The sequence below is a fragment of the Melitaea cinxia genome, chromosome 12 (assembly GCF_905220565.1).
Source record: "Melitaea cinxia chromosome 12, ilMelCinx1.1, whole genome shotgun sequence".
Taxonomy (NCBI): Eukaryota; Metazoa; Arthropoda; class Insecta; order Lepidoptera; family Nymphalidae; genus Melitaea; species Melitaea cinxia.
This window is the reverse complement of record NC_059405.1, coordinates 15,419,973-15,442,980: the sequence shown is the minus strand read 5'-3', so window position 1 is coordinate 15,442,980 and position 23,008 is coordinate 15,419,973. Positions and strand designations below refer to the sequence as shown.

The following is a 23,008-nucleotide window of genomic DNA, read 5'->3' as shown; positions in this document are numbered from 1 at the left end:
CATAGGATAAGTGGGATTATTTATTTGCAATAGCCGATGTAATCGGAGCTAATTTATGGGGTCCTCGATTACGTACCGCTGAAAAACCGACCTTGCCTTATAAAATAATTATAACTGTTGGTACGAAATCGGCGCCGCTATCGCAGGGGTACGGATAAAAAACATTTGTATTAACATCGTTATAACGGATGGTTTTATTGGTTTCACCTTTTTTTGTTGATGATGGGTTGGCGCGGTTGTCATAGCAACTGGCTGTTTCTACGACGGTTTTGATTCGTGCTTGTGACATATAGGTAACACTGGTGTTTCATGTGGTCTAGGCATTCGTGTATTTACCTACTGGCCAGATAAAAGTTTTTCGTGAGTTCTTTCTGCTTTGGGCGTTGGTTTTTTGCTTGTTTATGGACCAGGACTTTCATATTATTAGGAGCTGTATGTGGAGCGTGGAATAAAACACTGTGGAGCTAACTGTAAGTTGTTATAGTAAAGACATAATATACATGAATATCAACTGGTTATATCCTGGCTCACCCTGGCTGTTCAATCTTTACATAAACAAGCTTATAGAGAGGCTTAGCAGAGTAGGTATCGGATTCTCGATAGATGGTGTTGAAATGAACAACTTTATTTACGCGAACGACATCATTCTCTTGAGCCCCTCTCATATGCTGAGGAGAATGGACTCAGATGTAACGCTAAAAAGAGTGAAATTTTAATCTTACGAGGAAAAAATAATCCATTAAATTTTAATCCTAATATACCCAAATATAAAATGACGACCTTGATTGGTGTATATATGCCTATATGTAATTTTACCATGGATAACGTTATTAAAATTTTGAAATTTCGTTTTGGCTTTCCTAATAAAATATGATAAATTTATAAAATGTTCTATAAAGAACAGCAACCGTGTAGAGCAGCAGCCGAGGAGGTAGATCTTTGCTAGATACTCGTCTTTTGAGTTAAAGTGTTAGGACAGTAGTTCCGTATGGTTCTGTATTTTATACAGTTGGTTTACCATACGGCTTATTAATATATTCTATGAATTTAATCATATTATGTAATTTAATTATTGCAAGAGATAAAAGGAAAACAAGCCACTATTAGTTTGGTCATAGAGTCTTCTGAAAGCGCGAGAATATGAGCGTTGGTTTTCAATCACACACGATTACACTTACTTTATTAGACATTACGAGCGAAGCTTAGCTTTAGCACCAATATGGACGAAAAAACTTCGCTAACAACCACTAAAAACTCGTATTTCAATCCAGCTGACCGCTTCGAAGCATTCTCGATAACAAATAATAAAAATATCTCAATAAGACAAGGAGATGGATGCGAGAGAAAACGCACGTCATCTCAGCTCCACAAAAAACCGTATATCGGTAACACAATCTATGGATATTAAACATATAATACAAACAATGCTATGTTGATTGAAACGTCAGCGGAGCACCGATTGATTCCTACGGGCCATTGTAATTATTAAGATCGTAATTACGCCACGCTGAGTTTCGTTTGTTTTTTATTTTTATTTTCAAACGATGATTCGGACGTTTTCGGCCAGTGTTTTAATATCGATTTCCATATAAAGCCTCGAACGATAAAAAAATTTGTTTTTTTTTTTTATTGGCCGTCAGCTTGGACTTAGACGGATGGATTATGTCTGATTTAAATGTCATTTAAAATGTATAATGCTGTCGGTACAATCGAATTGGTAGTTGATACGAGTATTAACGTTTGTCCGTTTGTCACGCTTTATTTTATGACAAAGATACGTCGATAAATACATGTATTTGTTATTTATTTTTTCATTCTCTATTGTACAGAAAGGAACATTCGTAAAAATTAAAAAGAACAAACGCACAACAGGAGGTTCAGCAGTTTTCAAGCTGTTTTTTGAATAACAAATTGATTTAATATATATATATATATATATATATATATATATATATATATATATATATATATATATATATATATATATATATATATATATATATATATAATAAGAACATATTTTTAGGTCGGCAAACAAGCGTACCACCCACCTGATGGTGATCGATTACCGTGCAACAGACGCCTGCAACACCTGAAGCATCGCAAGCGCGTTGCCGACCTTACCCTTAATCACCCCCAGGACATCTGGTCACCTTCCTTACCAAAGGAACAGTATTATTTAGCTATGATCTGTAAGGTCGAGGTACTTCCCCAGTCGGGCAGTAATGTATACATATAACCAATTTTCCTTTATTGTAACTCATTTCAACCTTTTTCTGTTACATCACATGTATAATATACAAATAAATAGTAAAAAATAAAAATAAAAATACTTCTACGATGATAATAATGTACTTCTATGACGTTGTATTTAACATTTACTCGATCACGATAGAGGTATTATGAATAAATTCATATATTAATCCTACCGAGTGATTGACAACTTAGTGATAGAAAAACTATTGTAACTCGTTGATCTTACTCGAATTATTTCATAATATCAATAGTAATTACTCTCAATACTTAGATAATACATTATGATTACATATGTAAGTAACCTTCATTTGAGGCAGCACACTGATTAGAAATAAATATATTGTTAGCAAGCACAAAGATAGTGTATTGTGTGAATTTCCGGAACCCCGACACAACAGAAACAATAATTAAAAATGGAATTGTGTTACAAAACTTTCTGTATTACAACATAATTGTGTTTGCTCGCAAACGAAAAAAAAACCGACTTCAATTACATCGAAGAGTAATACAACGTAGATCGATGAAAAAATAGTAATACTTTGTTCATATTCCATATAACGCGACATTATAAAATTGTAGAATTATGTAATGTTCTACTGTTATTTCTAACATTTTGTTAGCGATTGTAGGCAGAAATTTCATAAAAGGCCCGTCGTCGATTCGCGCGAAGCGCTGACATCGCTTATTACGGCGGGTTTTTTAGTTGAAGCGGATTTATATTGAATTACGGTTTATGTCTTTTTTATTAAAAATATGTACTGTTCATGTTTTCACACAGCTCCGATGCACGACTGGAGTTTACCCCTTCAGATCAACTGTCTAAATAGGCACAAAAAGGCTTACTAGTCTGAGAAATATATTATTACTATATCAAATTGTAAATAAATGAATCTAATAACGCCATCTATCAGAACCTAATTGTGATATTAGAAAACGTCTGAACGCCATCTCTATCAAGGTCATTCGTTCAGTAGATTTTACTGTTCAATTTTTTCATTCCGGGGCCGGCACGTAAAATAGCCAAGTAAATACCCAGTATTAGCGATAACTCAAAAATTAAAAGCACAAATATATTTATAACGAATTAACTGCTACTCTCTACTCTAGTGGAATATTGTAATTTGATCGATAGTCAACGAAGTAATTTCATTAAATTTTGATAGATGGCGTTGTGGCAAAGTATTGAACATGACCACGGTCGTCTTAACATCGTCATGTAAGTACGTGTCATCAAAGATTACTCAAAAATTGCTCATTATATCTCAATCATGTTTAAAACGGACGACATGGCAAGTATTAGCTTTTGATTTATACAAAAAAGATCAAAATCAGTGCACCCAGTAAAAAGATATAACGTATAATACAATGTAGGGTGACGAAAAAACCGTCAAGTAAATACGCAATATTAGATATAACTCACAAATTACTAATCAAATCTCAATTAAATTTGAATGGGACCACGTGACGAATAGTAGCTTTTAATTTATATAAGAAACGTCAAAATCGGTGCACCCAGTAAAAAGTTATGAGGTATAATACAACGTAAGGTGACGAAAATAATGTCAAGTAAATACGCGTTATCAAAGATTAATCAAAAAGTAGTTATCAGATCTCGATAAAATTTATATGTGACCACATGATAAACATCAGCTTTTGATTAAAGTAAAAATTATCAAAATCGATACACCCAGTAAAAAGTTATTGCGAATTTTCAAGAGTTTCCCTCGATTCCTCTGGGATCCCATCATCAGATCCTAGTTTCCTTATCACGGTACCAAACTAGGGATATCCCCTTTCCAACAAAAAAAGAATTATCAAAATCGGTACATCCAGTAGAAAGTTATGCGGTATAATACAACGTAGGTCGACGAAAAAAGCGTCAAGTAAAAACACATTATTAGATATAACTCGAAAAGTAGTTGTTAGATCTCAAATAAATTTAAATGGGACCAATTGGCACACACCACCTTTCGATTAAAACAAAATTTGTCGAAATCGGTCCACACGGGCAAAAGTTCTGATGTAACATACATAAAAAAAAAAAAAAAAAAAAAAAAAAAAAAAAAAAAAAATACAGTCGAATTGAGAACCTCCTCCTTTTTTGGAAGTCGGTTAAAAAAAGTTACTTTTTTTATATTTATGCATTTTTTTCAAAGCTGTGTATGTTGGCGTGTATTATATGTGTGTGTGTGTGTGTGTGTAGGGGGAATTGTAATAACAAAGTTTACCTACTATTATGCCACGATCACAACGGAGCAATAAGAAGATATACCATATCATCTTATAAATAAAATTCTAGTGTCACAATGTTAGTTACAGTACTCCTCCGAAACGGCTTGACAGATTTTTATGAAATTTTGTGTGCATATCGGGTAGGTCTGAGAATCGGCCAACATCCATTTTTCATACTCTTAAATTATAAGGGGGGGAGGTTAAGGGAGTTAATACCATATATGGCAAAACAACGTTTGCGGAGTCAGCTAGCATAATATAAAATTTTAAACCAAAAGCTTAAGCTTTAAAAAAGTGAAGCCGCGTAAGATGTCTTGAAATAAAATTATTACCTACCTACTTATTATATATATATAAATACATTTTTATAGTCTTAATCAAGTTTAAAGTAATTTTAAGTATAACCTCTCATGTCTGTTGTGATCGGTTAAATATGAGTGACCGTTATAAACAAGCTAATGACTCGAATCGAACCCGCTTTCCGTTCCCGACTGCCACATGCCGATGACTGGCGGATTTTGAATAAAGAATTGAATACACAGCTCTGATCGAGAAAAAAAATTAATATAAAAGGTGTAACTGGTTAGTTTACATTTATATTAGCGCTAGTTAACAACAAAGAGGATTTACTATGATTTAGATAAATAGAAATCAATCGTCAAATATATGTAGTTTTTTTTTAGCCCATAACTTCCGAAAGCCTGCAGATAATTGTAATTTTTTTTGTTCGTTAGGTATTGTCAGGATAAAAAACCGCGATAATATTCGAAAACTATGTTTCCTTATAATGAGTGAAATTTGTCGTAAACATTAGAAAATAATATGAAAATTATATTTACAAAATAAAAAAAAATGGCGGTACAAAATTCAATGGATTAATTCAATAGTTAATTATTAAAATGTGTATTTTTATTATTATCTATTAGTTGAACTGCGTCTTTATCTGTGTTGTTTGTTTCTACAATACTTCGTTACGAGTTCACTGCAATTGTTTATAATATAAAATCTTCTAAGTTTTAAGGTGTTTGTAATTCTATGCAAGGTTTTCAAATAGACTTTAGGCAATATTTTGAAAATTGCGTTTTACTTCATGCAAATAAATATCGAGTGATGTTTGAATTAATATGCAGAAACACAACAATAATATTCTACAACGCTTGTGTTATGTATCTTGATGTATAACTATTCAATAATAGATCTTTTACTATACTAGCTTTATTAGTGAAATACAAAAGAAATAGTAATTCACTAGTGCAAAAATTACTGACATATATATGGAAGTGACGTAAGTAGGGACGTAAGGCGAGATCCGGTTCCGTGCGTTCGGAAACCCGTACTAAATAATGATGTCTAACAGTTTATTTTGGCTTTTATCGCTTTCATAAAAATACTTATAATTCACTTTTTTTAAATCGTCTCATGTACAGACATAGATTGGTTACAACTTTATTATATGTAAAAATTGGTTCATTTTACCACATATTATATTATTTATTTCATATTATTATCTTTTTTATAAAATTGTAATTTTTTATTATAAAATTGTTTTACATCAATTTTGAAGCATACTCAGTAACAAAAGGCTACGTTTATTTCACTAGAAAAAAAATTCAAGTATTTACCTTCTAAGCTCGTTCAAGCAGCATACAACACTCTTTGTGATTCTTTACAAGTATATTTTTTAAAATACGATTGCTCTCGAGTTGCAAAAAATATCTGATACAAAATCATTATACAGCAATAAATGATAATGCAATATAGCCTGGAGACGGCCTGCTCACGAGATGTTCATTGATGTGTATGTTGCGCGTTGTGGTGTTACTTGTGTAATTTTTGATTTTATAAGTTTTATATAGAACGTAGCTTATTGAGGTGAACTTTTATTGATTGTCCTAGATGCCCCGCGGTCTACTTAGTAAGTTTAATCGCAATTTATTCAATTATTTTACCGTTAAAGAGAAACAAATGTGGACCAATACATGCACATATGTACATGTTGCATTTTAATATTAAGAAACACCTTTGTAGGACACACAAATTAAATTAATAAAACCAGGTGATAAATAAGCTAGACAAAAGAACCTTAGAAAAAAAGAAGATCTCGCTACTAAGTAGTGACTATCGGAAACTCTTAGAAAACAGCTTGCATACTAATTGAGCCATTGTTAACTTTTTAAATTAATTTAATAGTTTGGTTATATAATATAATTTATGATTCTGTGACAATAAAAGAAAAATAATAGTTTTACGCAGCATAAGAACAGTGTAATTTAATTATTTCATAGCATAATTTGTGCTATGGATTGTGCCGGTTGCGCTGGCGGTTGCGGGTTCAATCCCCGCACATGACATACATTTGTATTGGCCATACAGGTGTTTGCCATGGTCTGGGTGTTTGTGCAGTCCTTGTGGGTCTCCCCACCGTGCCTCGGAGAGCATGTTAAGCCGTCGGTCCCGGTTGTTATCATGTACACCTGATAGCGATCGTTACTCATAGTAGGGAATATATCCGCCAACCCGCATTGGAGCAGCGTGGTGGATTAAGCTCTGATCCTTCTCCTACATGGGGAAAGAGGCCTATGCCCAACAGTGGGACATTACAGGCTGAAGCATAATTTGTTACCAAAATAAATTAAAATCTTCTGATGTAGCTGTTCAATCTTTCAAAGCTGTGCGTATCATTTATACCATATTATTATCTTTTCAACCCTTTGTGAAGGTACTCGATTCACAAAAGACGGTGGCCTGTACCGGCGTATTTTGTTTTACTGTTTGCGGTTTCCAATGGCTGTCCCTTTCAAGGGCTTTTAGTTACAGTGATCTATAATGACGCATTAAGAGAGTTATTGATAAATCTTGTATTTTAATTTGTATAGACTTGAAAAATGTGTTTCTTTTATGGCTTTGACGTTGCATTGTTGAGGGTCGATGAATGAAGTTATGTTTTTTTATCCGGTTTTTTTTCTGATTTAATGTTTTAGGTTATTATGTTTTTTAGATTGTAAATATTATGTTTGTTTATTTGAAGTGCCGACGCTGAAGATCTATGGATTTGAGGATCCAATGTAATTATCTTTTGAGTAAAATATGACGATCTTAAAAATTATTTATCAGTCGCTGTAGTGCTGTGTAATTTTAGTCTTGTGCATGACGTTAAAATAAACTAGCTATGTGCGCGACTTCGTCCGTGTGGAATTTAACAAAATAAAAATGTTTTAGTTCGCAGAGTTACAAAATATCTGTATCCCGCTTTTCCACAATTTTCATACAGCCTACACCGGCAATCTTACGTAGATCGTCGTTCCAGCGGCCCAGAAGACGTCCCACACTTTTTATTTAAAATCTCTTGTGAATCGCCATAGCTATTAATGGTTTTGGTTAAATTTACTCAATAATCACACTTCTTGGGTTTCAGACTAAATTATGTTAAATTTTAAAAATTAAAAAAATGTTATGAAAAATAAGAACATATGAAAATGACCGACAGAGTTCCCCTAACGAAAGCTAACCTTCAAATGGCAAATCGCTTCCAACCCCACAGAGTGTGTGAAACAAAGCGTTATTAAACGCCGATGATATACCTCTACCGCGTATCACGTTGCACACTTCTCGTGCTTGGTCAAATTATAGCGTATTTACACAGTATTGGAAAATTCAAAAATAATAACAAAAAAGCAACACAATTTGAAAAAAAAATGTTGAACTTGATTTTTGTTTAATTTTGTTGATTGGTTTTTAATTAAGTACATAAAAGTATTCAGGAAATTTAGTCTTTTAGAAAATAACAAATACAAATAAATCAAACAAAATAATAATAATAATTCAAACTATTCATGCAAAACATGTCTATTTATTTTTGTCGACAGTATAAAATTACTTAAATATTTTAAAAAAAAGTTTACTAGTAATATTTTAGTTTTACAAACGTTCCGTTATATATTTGTCTTACGCTTTTAGTATCACATTTTTTTTCAGTTTGATCGCCCAGCCAAATGTCAAGCCTTCCGTAAGGAGCTTCGTTCCAAAAATCAAAAACAGCTTTATTCAAATAGGCTTCAAAAGCACTTTCGAATCGTCATTTTACAAATTAATTTTTTTTTTTCAGGGTACAATATTAACGTTCGCTAGTTGTTTGGCGTGCCCTTAGCTACGATGGTGGGAGATTGAAACATCAGTAGTGGGTGTTTCACGGGATTTTGAAGCACAAAGCGATCGAGTTTATGGAGTACCTCTTCAGGATTGTTCGGGGGATATTTTATGGTGATTTTTAGAAGCACCTATGTTAAAATATTCGTCCGTATACAGATAATGGTAAAAAGTCCAATTTCAACTTTTTTGTATTAAAAACCGTATTTAATGATGAAATAGATTGGTTAAGAAATTTAATTTTTGAAGTGAAATGAGACAAAAAAAATTTTATTTTGAAATAAGTTAAAAATAAAATAAAAGGTATATTTTAAGAAAAAAACTTATTTAAGCTTTATAATTTTTATTTATTTTAAATTGTACATCAGCATGCATTCAGCTTTTAACATCCCACTGGTGGTAATTAGCCTCTTTCTCCATGTAGGGGAGATATCGGAGTTAAATCCACCATGCGGTATTGCGGGTTGGCGGATATGTTCCCCTACCCTGTAACGATCGCTATCAGGTAAGTATTTATGATAACATCCGTGTTCTCCGAGGCACATAATAAATATACATCCCGAGCGATAACCGAACCCTCAAATTGTCGGTGTTTTAGGCGACTGCACGCATCACTACACCAGAGCGGTTGTTAATTGTACATAAGAGTGAAAAAATAATAATAATGGTATATATAGCGCACTAGTGATGTTATTTGTCGCATGTGATTTTAAATGGTGAAGTACCAATGCAATTTAGTATCAACTTAAGGTGGCGCTAATTTTTATTTCATTTGATATTAAAACACAGTTTTTGTAAGAAAGAGTAACTGCGGTTTTTCTTGCCGATTTTTTTCTGCAGAATCTACAATCAAAATTGGTAGGAGCTTTATTTTTAATAATAAAATTTTAATTCGTTAAATTTCGAGTAGAAGCTACCTTTGAAGCCTATTTGAATAAGGTTATTTTTCTTCTGTTTCTTTCTTTTATTTCTTATTTACAATAAATAAATTATAATGTTCACGACATATTACTGTAAATAATGCAAATATGACAGTATTAACTGACTTCAAAACAATGGTTTTTGAGGTAGGGCACAGCAGGAAATATCTAGCTCACAATATGGAGCAGACCGACTGGGGAAGTACCTCGAACTTACAGAATGACAAAATAATCTATATCCAATCTATATCCAAGATTTTTTTTTTTATGACAAATAGGCAGGCATTTGACCACAATCTCACCTGATGTTAAGTGACGATGCGGTCGAAGGTGGAGCATGCCTGCCTAATAACAGCCTATTCACTCTGGCCTTGAAGGCACCCAGATTGTATCGTTCGGGAAACACAGACGCGGGCAACGAGTTCCATTCCTTAGCTGTGCGCATCAGGAAAGTAGAGCCAAAGCGTTTTGTGCGCGTAGGTGGCATATCGATGACATAAGGATGGAACGATCGACCGCGCCTAGTGTCCCGATGGCGGAAGGTTGTTGGGGGAATTAGATCGTGTAATTCCTTCGCACACTCACCGAAATATATTTTGTAGAACACCGACAGACGAGCAGAGATTAAAAAAATAATATGTTAAAGGCAGTTTTGAGACTTGTTATCTAGTCTATAAACATAGTGGATAAACAGTATTAATTGCGCACGGGGTAAAAAAGTTCACGGATGTCTCACAAAACAATAAAAATAGAAATTATTAGGTATAATATTTTAGTCTCACAATAACAATTCTACAATTTAAACTTAAAAAAAAAAATATTTTTGTAGCGTTGAACAATATATTTATTACAATTTATATCTTTAACTAAACTTGATTTTATATAATTATTTTCATATGCTATTACTATTATTTTAGTAATATAAATCACGACACATTTAAAAATTAATTTATCAAAACAAAACACCAATTACAAACAACGTTTTTATCCACTCAGTAATCTCGGCCCTCAATTAGACAAGGGCCGAGATGTCAAACTGACGCACGTCAAAACATGGAGACAAATTAAAATAAATGACGCGCGCATCATTGCGCTACCAACCAGACGCTCGCCTGTAGCGGGCACGGACTTGGGACTGTTAGAATTACTTTATAGCTCTGATATAGTAAAATAAAAATCAAAAATAACTTTACTTAAATAATAATAGGCGTCTAAAGCACCTTCAAATAAGTATCGTACAAATTACAATTTTAATAATCTATACATATAATAAAATGGTAGGAAAGTCAAAACTGTACATTGAATATTTTTTTTTAAAAAATACTTGGGGTGTGATCTACAATTACAGTTTTTAGAATTTTTGTCTGTTTGTCTATTTATCTGTATGTATGTCCGGGATAGACTCAAAAAGTACTGCATGGATTTACTTCAAATTTGGCACGAATATTATTAAGAAGTCGGGTCAACATATAGGCAACAAATTATCACGCTATCACCTACGGGGAACGAGCAGTGAACCCTTATTCTTCAACGCATTCTGTAACAACGTGTAATCTACTACGCATATTTGAATGTTGTTGTTATTATGTTAATAAACATGCTATAAGCTAGCTTCACACTATAAATAAAGACATTCTGTAGTATATTTAGTATCAGCATTGCACTCGTGCGAAGTCGGGGCGGGTCGCTAGTTATCAATAAAAGTGAAACTACCGTCCATTCAGAAAGTAGATTCTGCGAGAAGAATCGGCGAGAAACTCCGTCGATACTCTTTTAAGAAAATAAACTGTGTTTGAGTTCACCCATCTTTATCATTTTTGAAATCTTGCTCCGAATCATAAGCCTTAGTTAGCTATTTATTTCTTGTTTGTTAATATTTGTTGGATATTGGACATTTTATTTTATATTATATATTACATATTTACATTGGCCGTGTGCTGCCGGCAGAGTAGAATAGCACCACCCCCTTTCTTCCCGTGGGGGTCGTAAAAGGCGACCGAGGGATTAACCTGGCTCAAAATTATCAGGGTCCTGGAGAAGGAAAACTTCACTTGAAACCCGGAACGGGGTCTCCGTCAGGCATTCGTGGCATAGCTCTAAATGCGAAAGACCCCTGCAGCCAAACTGGCTCCACACGTATCGACTCGTCGTTCCTGTGGGCCTCGCCAGTGAGGTCGAGAGGGTGGCGCAGAGCTTAGGCAACTCTGCGTTTTCCTTAAGAACGTCCTAGGCGACACAGTGTCTATCTGTGGAGAGGATACTCCACCCACGTCAGCTCGGCTTCGTGGAAAATAACACGGAGAGTGGCAGTTACCAGTTTTAAGTCCGCGCGTATGGACGTAAGCGCGGGCGCTAGGGGTCGCTCCCGTCAGTGGGAGGGTCCATCGAAGGCCCACTGATTGGTTACCGCCCGCTTCAAGCTGGGCAGCCCCCGGCCAGTAGGGTACCGATCCGTCTCGGTGCTGGTTTGTTCCTTTAGGGTGTAGGGAGCACCAGACTATATCTGGATAATTGGCGCCGTTATCTAGCACACCTGCGGATAAAGGTCAAAATAATAATAAAAAAACAAAGAACCAACATAACACTGCCATGCGCATTTCGACATGGAATGTCCGTACTATGAGGACAGGTCTCCCGAACACCTGCGGAGATTTACAGAACGTACAAGATCCGCGTAAAACCGCAGTGATTGATATGGAGCTCTGTCGGCTGGGTGTATCATTATGTGCCTTGCAAGAAACGAGACTGCCTGGTGAGGGATCCATTCGTGAAAAAAATTATACGTTTTTCTGGAAAGGTAAAGACACTGAAGCCGTTCGTGAGCATGGTGTAGGCTTTGCGGTAAGAAACGACCTCCTGTCATCCATAGAAACACCACACGGTGTGTCGGAACGTGTTATGGTGTTGCGTCTAAATACCAAGTGCGGTTTTATTACAATCATCTCCGCCTACGCTCCAACGTTGATGGCAACCGATGAAGCCAAAAGTCAGTTCTACGACCAACTTGAATCTGTGATACAGAAAGTAAAACCCCGAGACCGCCTTTACATCTTGGGTGATTTAAATGCTCGCGTCGGCCAAAATCACAGTGCGTGGCCAGAATGTATTGGCACCCATGGCATTGGTAAGATCAACGAGAACGGGCAACGCTTGCTCGAATTCTCTTCAAGACACTCACTTTGCGTTACCAATACCTACTTCAAGGGAAAGCCATCAAGTAAGGTTTCCTGGAGACATCCACGCTCTGGTCATTGGCATCAACTTGACCTAATACTCACTAGAAAGAGCGACCTGGGCGAAACACTTCACACACGTACCTTTCACAGCGCCGAATGCGAAACAGACCACTCCCTCGTCGTGGCGTGTATTGCCGTCGTAAAAAAAAAGATCCACTCATCCAGGCCGTTCAGTAGAAGACGAATTGCTCTTCAAAATACCAGAGACGATGAGATGGTCCAAAAATACGAGACCTCGGTTCGTAGCGAAACCGCTTCCTGGGATGCTTCTATGTCTGTGGATGAAGAGTGGAGTAAAGTCAAACGACTCCTAACAACAACAGCTTGTGAAGTGTTTGGCCACCAGGATACTAAATCACAGGACTGGTTTATTGACAACATCCAGCAACTTCAACCTCTACTGGATTCCAAACGTAAGGCAGCTCTAAATTACCGAAAAAACCCCTGTCCGAAATCATCCGATGAGCTTAGAATTGCTAAAGCAAATTTGCAACGTAGTACGCGACACTTTGTTAACGCTTACTGGAACGACCTCTGTATGAGCATTCAATCTTGCGCAGACACGGGTAATTTTGGCGGCGTTTACTCAGGAATCAGAACCGCTTTAGGGCCAGTTATTAAGAAGACAGCTCCACTAAAAGAAGCTGATGGCACTATTATATCAGATAGCCTGAGGCAAATGTCGAGATGGGTGGAATATTACACCGGTCTATATTCACAACCAGTGGACGTTCAGCGGGAGGCTGTGCATAACATGCCGAAACTGGCCACCTGGGAGGAGCTAGACGATCCGCCTACTGTAGAGGAATTGCTCAAAGCTGTCAAGCAGCTAAAATGCGGCAAAAGCCCCGGCAGCGATGGCACCCACGCCGAAATAATCAGACTCAAGTGTATATTACCTGTTCTGCACAATCTATTGTGGAAATGCTGGGAAAAAGGATACATACCGCAAGATATGCGCGACGCTAACATCATAACTTTATATAAGGGTAAAGGCGACCGCGGCGATTGTAACTGCTACCGTGGGATATCCTTACTAAGCATAGTAGGCAAGCTTTTTGGACGAGTGGTTCTTGGGCGAATCCAGAAACTAGCTAATCGTGTGTATCCGGAATCACAGTGCGGGTTTCGTGCACAGCGTTCCGCAATCGATATGGTGTTTACGCTCCGACAACTACAAGAGAAGAGTAGGGAGCAGAACATACCTCTGTTTGTGGCGTTCGTTGACCTGAATAAGGCTTTCGATACGGTTAGCAGAGATGGACTATATAACGGACTTGAAAGCATTGGGTGTCCATCAAAACTTCTGAGCCTGACGAAATGCTTCCATAAAGATATGAAAGGTTCTGTCATATTCAACGGAAACACATCCGGTCCGTTCGAGATGCGTAGAGGTGTACGACAGGGCTGCGTATTGGCCCCTACCCTGTTTGGTATATTCTTTTCATTACTCTTAAGAGAAGCGTTCGGCAATGACCAACAGGGTATCCATTTTTATACGAGGACGGATGGGAAGCTCTATAACATCACAAAACTTCTCAAATCCAAGCGTAATCGCGAGGACATTTTTGTAGACAGCCTCTTATTTGCCGATGACGCAGCTTTTGTCGCTGACTCCGCTCTCGAGCTTCAGACCATATTGGACAGGTTCGCCCGGGCGTGTGCACTGTTCTCAATGATGATAAATGCCAAAAAAACCGTTGTGATGGTGCAGGGAAGCACGAAAATACCGAAAATTACGTTGGATGGCGTGCCCCTGGCTGTCGTAAACAAGTTTGCGTATCTAGGGTCTACCGTGTCGAACAATCTCTCGCTTGATGCGGAGATCGATATTCGTATCGGCAAAGCGGCGACCACCTTCGGGCAGCTTAATACGAGAGTATGGAAAAACAAACATCTTACCACGCGCACCAAGATGATCGTCTATCAGGCATGCATCATGAGTATTCTCTCTTACGGAGCTGAAACCTGGACGACGTACGCGAAACAAGAACGTCGACTAAACGCCTTCCATATGCGCTGTCTTCGTAACATCTTGGGCATATCCTGGGAGGACAGAGTTACCAACGAGCGGGTTCTTAATATTGCACAGCTGCCTAGCTTCACAGCGTTACTCAAGCAGAAGCGGTTGCGTTGGCTAGGGCATGTGCATCGAATCTTGCTTGGTGCTGTAGCAAACGCAAAACGTAACTTGGGGAGGCCCATGCTACGGTTTAAGGATTGCGCTAAACGAGATATGCACGCCTTTGGTATCGACCACCAAAACTGGGAAGCAGTTGCCGAGAGTCGTGACGGATGGCGTAAAGTTGTTGTGGACGGACGCAAGATACACGATCAAGCTTGGTTTGAGACTTTAGCGGCAAGAAGAACGCGACAACAACAAGCTTCTTCCGTCGCTGACACCACCCGGTTTACCTGCAGGGCGTGTGGCAAAGGTTGTCGCTCACGTATCGGCTTATTTAGTCACGAAAAGAGCTGTGTAATTAACTCAAGCTGACACTGTTTAAATCGTCTGCAACAGACGGATTGAGGCCAATGATGATGATATATTTACATTAAATTTTATTTTATAGTTATTTAAGTTTCAAAAAGTTATGTTATACAAAAATAAAATAAAATAAATAATCATCATTAAGTTTTGAGAGAATGTTACAGGACAGAGGTCATAAATTTAGAGTGTCGTTTCATGTGTGACAAAGCTTAAGTATAAAACAATTATAAATCAATTTAAATAGCCACTACAATCTTCAGATTACGAACTTTAATAAAGTAACGACAAAAGGTAAACACATTATGATTTCCTCTATGAAGAATAGACTATGTTAAATGTGTCAACTTTATGTATTATTAAAATATAGTAACATACTTTTTTTACTAGTTTTTTTCTATTTTTTAATATTGTTGCATAATATTTCACGTTCCTAGATATCACTTCCACTACATTACATTCTAAGTATCCCTCGAGTGTTGTCAGTTTAAAAAATTAAAATACGATTTGTGGGGCGTGAGCTGTGCATCTCAATCTGTCAATATAAACAAGTATGTTTGTGCTCTGGCTCCCGACGCGCGCCCTTTTAATTAGTTCGTCCGAGGCGACATTTTGTTAAATACGGTCACAGGGGGGAAACATCAGCGGCTCGATGTGTTCGTTACATTACGTGAAATAACTATTTACCACCCGTAGCTTCACAAAGTTAAAATGAAGATATTCTTTCTAGTGAGACGTATAACTACGACGTCTTACATATATTATATTGTATATTTATTTGCACGAGGAATCAAATTCACAACTATACAAACATGCGAGTCAGATAATGCATAAAAGTCAATAAGCACATAAAGTTAGAGGTATCAAACGAAAAAAAAAAAAATAGGCAGTTTTACTATATACGCTTCAAAATCAAAATCAAAATCAAAAACAGCTTTATTCAAATAGGCTCCAAGAGCACATTCGAATCGTCATTTAACAAATTAAAACTTTAGAAATAAATTCAGCTTGTAATATCCCACTGTTGGGCATAAGCCTCTTTCCTTTTGTAAGAGAAGGATTCAAGTTTAATCGGGTTGGCGGATATATTCCTTACGAGTTATGATCGCTATCAGGTTAATAATATATATGGAAAAACAACGTTTGCTAGGTAAGCTAGTCAAGTATATACATACATATGAGCGTGTGTTTGTGCAAATAATACGGGGTATTTAATAAGTAATTACGCATTAAATTGACAAACCTATCATTACTAGATGGAGAAAGAGGCACATGCCCAGCAGTGGGATGTTACAGGTTAATCGTATCACATCTTAGCACACCATAATTTTATTTAATGGAAACCTTGTGATTTGTGAACTTATAGATATCACTTCGTAGTTTTTCAATCAATTTCTTCCTATTACATTTACGTTAATTAATGCAATGAGAAATACTGACTAAATATTGAACATACAATAACACAGCAACGCGTAATTACTTCCTAAGCACCCTACAAAAAAAAACTGACTTTTAAAATTGTAGTTTTCTATTCTGTGTCGTTGTTTTCAATCCGCGTGTGTGATTGTGTGTGACGTCGCTACTTGTGGATAATTCCTTCAATGGGATTCGTGCAGCCATTTGTTTATATTGACATTAATTCGTGAACGTAATGGCTTTGTCGCGTGTACGATGTTGCATACTTTTTTATTATATCTTGTTAGTTAAACTGAGATGAAATAAACGGATGTTTTTGTTTGGAATACGATCTACTTACTAACATAGCATATAAAACAATGTATCGATATATTTTTAGCAGTCCTAAGTATTATATATAAAAGGTGGGACACCAACATTTTTCATTTAATCGAAAGCCGTCGGCGATATTTCTCGTTTGTTATACCATTTTTCTAGTTTTTTGTTTCTTTTTTTTTCTATTTTATTTCTTATTATTTTTTTCCTATTTTTTTCTATTTTCAATTTTCATTTATAAACACAAATATCTACCACACATCTCCCATTTTCTATAAATTAAAATATTAGGTACATACACGAATTAAGCCACAATTTATAGATTCTGAAGATAAAGAAACACAGTTAGCTTATCAGATAAAACTCCATTGTTAAACTTTGCAACTTAATATTATAGATTCCACGTCCTCTCTTTTTTTTTTTTTTTTTTTATTTATCTGTATATTAATTATTTATAGCATAATACATTTACATACATATATTGTACAAGAGGATGCATTCAGGTGGCCAAAAGAGAAAATAAACGAAAATGAATGAAACGGAGGAATGAAAGTATAAAAATATATGAAAATTACATCCTCGAAATATTTAATATATATTTAAGCAAAGTAAAAAGAGATTCAACAAAAATAGTCTGTAAAAGGTCGATCCTATGGGTACTGACCAAATAAAAGTTCAACGATTGTTTCGTACAAAAATCGAATCAAAACGACATCAAAACAATCATCAAATCGATTCAATCAACTCTAATAATGTTTTATTGAGACATACATAGGCTTGTTGTTCCAAATAAAAACATTTTTATTTAATTTATTATAATAATTATAATTAATTTATAAGTTATATTTAATTTAGATAACTCCTCGCCTTATTGCCTCCACTGGTGACAAGAGGGCTGGTGCATTTTTTGCCCAGAGAATCGGCATAGCGATTCAACGGGGAAATGCTGTCGGGATTCTTGGCACAATTCCACGCGGACATGATTTGTACCAAAACTATCTGTAAATATTTAGTTCTTAAGTTGTGAATTGCAAATATGTATAATGTTTACCATTATTACTATTTATTTATTTATATTGACATTGAAATTTATATTAACTGATGGGCTCCACAGACGTATATTTATATTGTGTGATTGCCTTATGATCATTAATGATGATGATAATGACGATGACGATGATGATGATTTTCACATTTTTTAATGAATATTATTGTTTTAAACTTAATTAATTCGTAATAGTTCTCTATTTTAATTTTTTTTCTAATAATTATAATCATAGATATTTTTTAATGTAATTATGTTGGTCTATGTGTTATTTAATTTTCCTATCCTTGTGTATGAACATAAATTATCTCTTTCTTAAATAAAACAAGAAAGAAAAATAATATTTGTGAGGTTTCTGATCCTGAATTTGTACAAGAAATATCCTACATAAACATTTTCGTCAAATTCTTGTTAATATTATAACAATAGAAATTTGAATGTAGGTACAGAAATTTCATTTTAAAGTTAAAAAATTCAAGCAGCAAATTTATTACTTTATAGTTTATTGTTTGTTTAATCTTGTTAATAATCTGTAAAAACACTATAAACTTATAATTTTCTAATAACAGTTTGCTTGTTATTCTAATTTCAAGCTTAATTTTGCAACTGATTAACTTTGCTCATCGACATTATTATCTAAAGTAAATATATTTGATTTTATACACGTAAATAAATGTTTTTTAATTAATTCTTTACTTTAAACTTAAATTCTTCATCACCCAATATTTTATTACAAACACCCAACATAGCTTCGGTTAACCGACACCGTTTAAAAATTATATTTTTTAACCAATATTCCTTGCATCTGGCTAAACAATACAAAAACCAGTCCGTGCACCACAGTGTAGGGCACAGATAATTCGCGTTGTAATCCAATCAAGCGTTTTCGAAGCGATTTTTTGAACGTGTAAGCAATATTATAATTACAGTAACCGATATGTTAACGTTACGCGGACACAATGAGACCGAGAGCAGTCGACCGTCGGGTTTTGCAAGGACGAGCAATTAATGAGCTGAAAAATTAGGGTACAAAGACGTATTGGGTTACTGTGGTGCGAGGTATGAGAGCTAAGCTGTAGTATCAATACTATTACGTACACGGACTTACCGCGATCGCCATTTTTAAACTCCCTATATTTTGTCAACATTCTGAATTCTGATTCTGATGGTAGCTTTACTTTAAAAATAATAATTATCAGTTTAAAATTTCAATTTGTAAAATGAAGATTCGAAAGAGCTCTTGAAGCCTATTTGAATAAAGTTATTTTTGGTTTTGATTTTATAAGCTGACGATATTAGCCTCTCTTTTTTTACTCTCCCTGTACAAGTATATGTACTGCAACACGAATACGAGTAGTTTATATATGAATAAAATCAAATCAGAAATCTGTACCAATAACCATCTCTTCAGCGCATCTCTTGTACCACACTCTTAAAATCTTTTACCGCGAAACGGCAAGCTTATTGTACGCAGAAACAGGGCATTTCGTACTTTCAGTAACTTGATATGACGATTTTTTAGATAGGACAGCCGCCTGAATGAACGCAGTTTCATTCAATATTAATTTAGGCTTTTTTAAACCTACCGCCTTCTCCGTCGGAGGGTAGTCTCGTACAGACGTGCGTGACAAAACCGATATTATTCTAAAGAAAATGTTTTATAAGTGTACAGTATCAATTTAAACGTTACTTTAGTAGCATAATATTGTAGGATAACTATAATTTTTTTTATATTCCAAAAGACCACCTTGATTTCGTATTTTACTTTTTTATTTAGAACGTTTTTGTAATCTATAATTGTATTTTGTGTGGAAATGCAACACGTTGCCCATCCCTAATTCCTATCTTAAATATAAATTAAGGTAGGGCACGGTAGGAATTTCCTGCTCAAAATATGGAGCAGCTCGACTGGGGCAGTACCTGGAACTTACAGAAGACCACAGCTAAATAATACTGTTTTCAAGCAGTATTGTGTTTCTGTCTGGTGAGTAAAGTAACCTTGAGGGGATTTGGTTGACAACGCGCTTGCGATGCTTCTGGTGTTACAGGCGTCCATAAGCTACGGTAATCGCTTACCATCAGGTGAGCCATACGCTTGTTTGACGACCTAGTTATATAAAAAAAAATCCTCGTGTCACAATGTTAGTTACCATACTCCTCTGAAAAGGTTGGACCGGTTTTATGAAATTTTCTTTGTATATTGGGGATGCCTGTGAATCGGCCAACATATATTTTTCATACCCCTAAGTTATGGGGGGGGGGGATTAAGGGGGTTAATAACATATATGACAAAACAACGTTAGCGGGGTCAGCTAGTCCCTAATCCCTAATAATATTATAAATGTGAATGTAAGTTTGTTTATTACACTTGCACGCGAAAACTACTTAACTAATCATCATGAAACTTTGTACACATAATCTTGAAGGTATTAGAAGTAACATGGGATACTTTTTATTAAATAATAATAATAAAAATCAATGCGAGCGAAGCCGCAAGTAAAAGCTAGTAGAATATAATTCAAACGATATGTACGTGATGTACGATAATTGCAAAGGTGCAAGAATACATGGGTAAGATATTGGTAACGTCTAAGTCCATGATAATCACTTATCACCAGGTAGATAAGATACTCTCCGTTTCTGTTCTTCACCCGTAGTTTGCCACTCAAGTGATATAAAAAAAAATTTAATCTCTAAGGAGTCAGAATAGCAGAAACTGAATTAAAGCAATCTCTAATGTGTAGGCATTAGATTGCCTGAAATTATTATAAACATTTTTAATTAATCTTAATATATATAAATCTCGTGTCACAATGTTTGTCCTCAATGGACTCCTAAACTACTTAACCGATTTTAGTCAAATTTGCACACCGTGTGCAGTTTGATCCAACTTAAAAGATAGGCTATATTTTATTTTGAAATATTATGTTATTATTATATTTCAGAAAAAAATAAGGTGATACGAAGTTCGCCAGGTCAGCTAGTTAATTGTAGTTTCTGTGTCACCTTCCTATAGATACGAAATTAAGACTACTGAAAAGAACCACTACACTTTGATTTTCATAAGTTTTTAATACTTTTGAAGTTTAGTATTTTGACCAATTAGTGCCATACAACCAATACCGCGGATACTGTAAGGCTTAAACAAAATCAAAATAAAAAACGACATTATTATGTAGGCTTCAAAAGAACTTCTGAACAGCTATTTTGAAAATTAAGATTATATTCGTTAAGTGAAGCTACCACCGATTTGGAATGTAAATTCTACAGAGAAGAATCAGTAAGAAAGTTCGAACAAACAAAAACCGGGATATTTAGCTCGAGCTTAGAAAGGCCTATGTCCAACAGTGAATTACAATAGGCATTTATAATGAATTAAAAATTTGTAGCCAAAGTCACAGCAAATCTTGCTACGCTGTAGTTCGTTCAAAATATTAAATTTTGTACAAGATTAAAAGACACGAAGGCGGGAGATGAAGACATAATTTGAACCCCAGTATCAAGTCCTCGGTGTGTCGGCAGGCAGTAAGTGTAAGGCAGGTAGGCGGTAACCCGACCCGTGCGGTGGTCGGACCCGACCACCTGGTCGCGAATTCGACCGCTGTTAATGCATCGGTTAATGAGCTAATAAGTGGCTATTTTGTACTTAAATTAACGCTCAATTTGTTACGAAATAAGATATCATAACTTTATCTTTAAAATATTGTTACAGTTTAGGATTTAAGTCATTTATAGAGGAAGCTTATGTTAAACTATGAAGATGCGTGTAGCCTAGGCGCTAGTAATGTGTGTTGGACCTTTAACGTTTTATTTTTGTTTTTTTTTTATATCGCAGGGTAACCCATTTACGGGTGATATCCAGGATGTCCGGGTAGGCATTCCTAGACCGTATGTCGGGTTAGCACTTGGGGGTGCACTACCGACCAAAACCCCTACGGGAGCCTTCAGCCGCTTTAATTGGAGAGGATTAATTACTTTGATTGGGAATTTAATTGGACCTTTAACGTTAGGCTAAGATAGAAACTTACACACAGCACAATTACAAACATCTATAACACGACAAACATCTCTATAATCTAGATAAATATTAATATATAAGGCAATATCACATCAACTGAGGTAGGGAACAGCATGAAATATCCTGCTCATAATGTGGAGCAGCCCGATCGGAGAAGTATCTCGACCTTACAGAAGATCACAGCTACATAATACTGCTATCAAGCAATGTCGTGTTCTTGTTGGTGAGTAAGTTGACCAGAGCTCCTTGGAGGAATTAGGAAATAGGGTCGGCAACGCGCTTGCGATGTTGTAGAAACATGCTTACCAATTGTAGAAATATCAAGAAGGTCTGACCCAACAGAAAAGTGGTCAATTTTGCAAAAATTTACTATCGTTATCGTTGTCTAGTTTGCTAACATTATATTTTTTTCATGTGTTCATGGTAAGAACCGGTATTGACTTCTAACAAAAATAATAGGGAAATTCTCGAGAATAATATATATAAATATAATAATAATATAATAATATAATTATTATATTATTATTAAATATAATAATAATCAAGAATATAATATATATATATATAATAATAATTTCCCTTCAAACGACAATAAACCCTACTTCATCACATAACTGCCAAGACCTTCACATAACCGTGCAAGAAAGGTCATCAACCATCTAACTTCTTATAAAATTCCTCGCTACCCTAATGAATTGTAGAAGATAAATAATTATATATTAAAAAAGTATTTAATCTAAATAAACTAAAGACCATTCAGATTACAAACACCTTGTAAATGACGATATAATTACTTAATTACAAATAATAACGTTTAAGGAATTTAAATTCATCAGTGAATGTACTTTGTTCCTTATTTATAGTGAATTGTCTGATAATAAATTTACTAGCTTACCAAGTGAGCCTCATACCACCATTTTTTTCTTGAGTACATCG

The 23,008-nt window shown here is 35.3% G+C and overlaps 1 protein-coding gene across 1 annotated transcript; it reads left to right on the top strand.

Annotated features, from left to right (window-relative positions):
• The first annotated feature begins 12,173 nt into the window (after positions 1-12,173).
• Positions 12,174-15,287, top strand: LOC123658286. Its single transcript, XM_045593723.1, has one exon. It carries the CDS (start codon positions 12,174-12,176, stop codon positions 15,285-15,287), a length of 3,114 nt encoding a protein of 1,037 aa, XP_045449679.1.
• Positions 15,288-23,008: the final 7,721 nt, after the last annotated feature.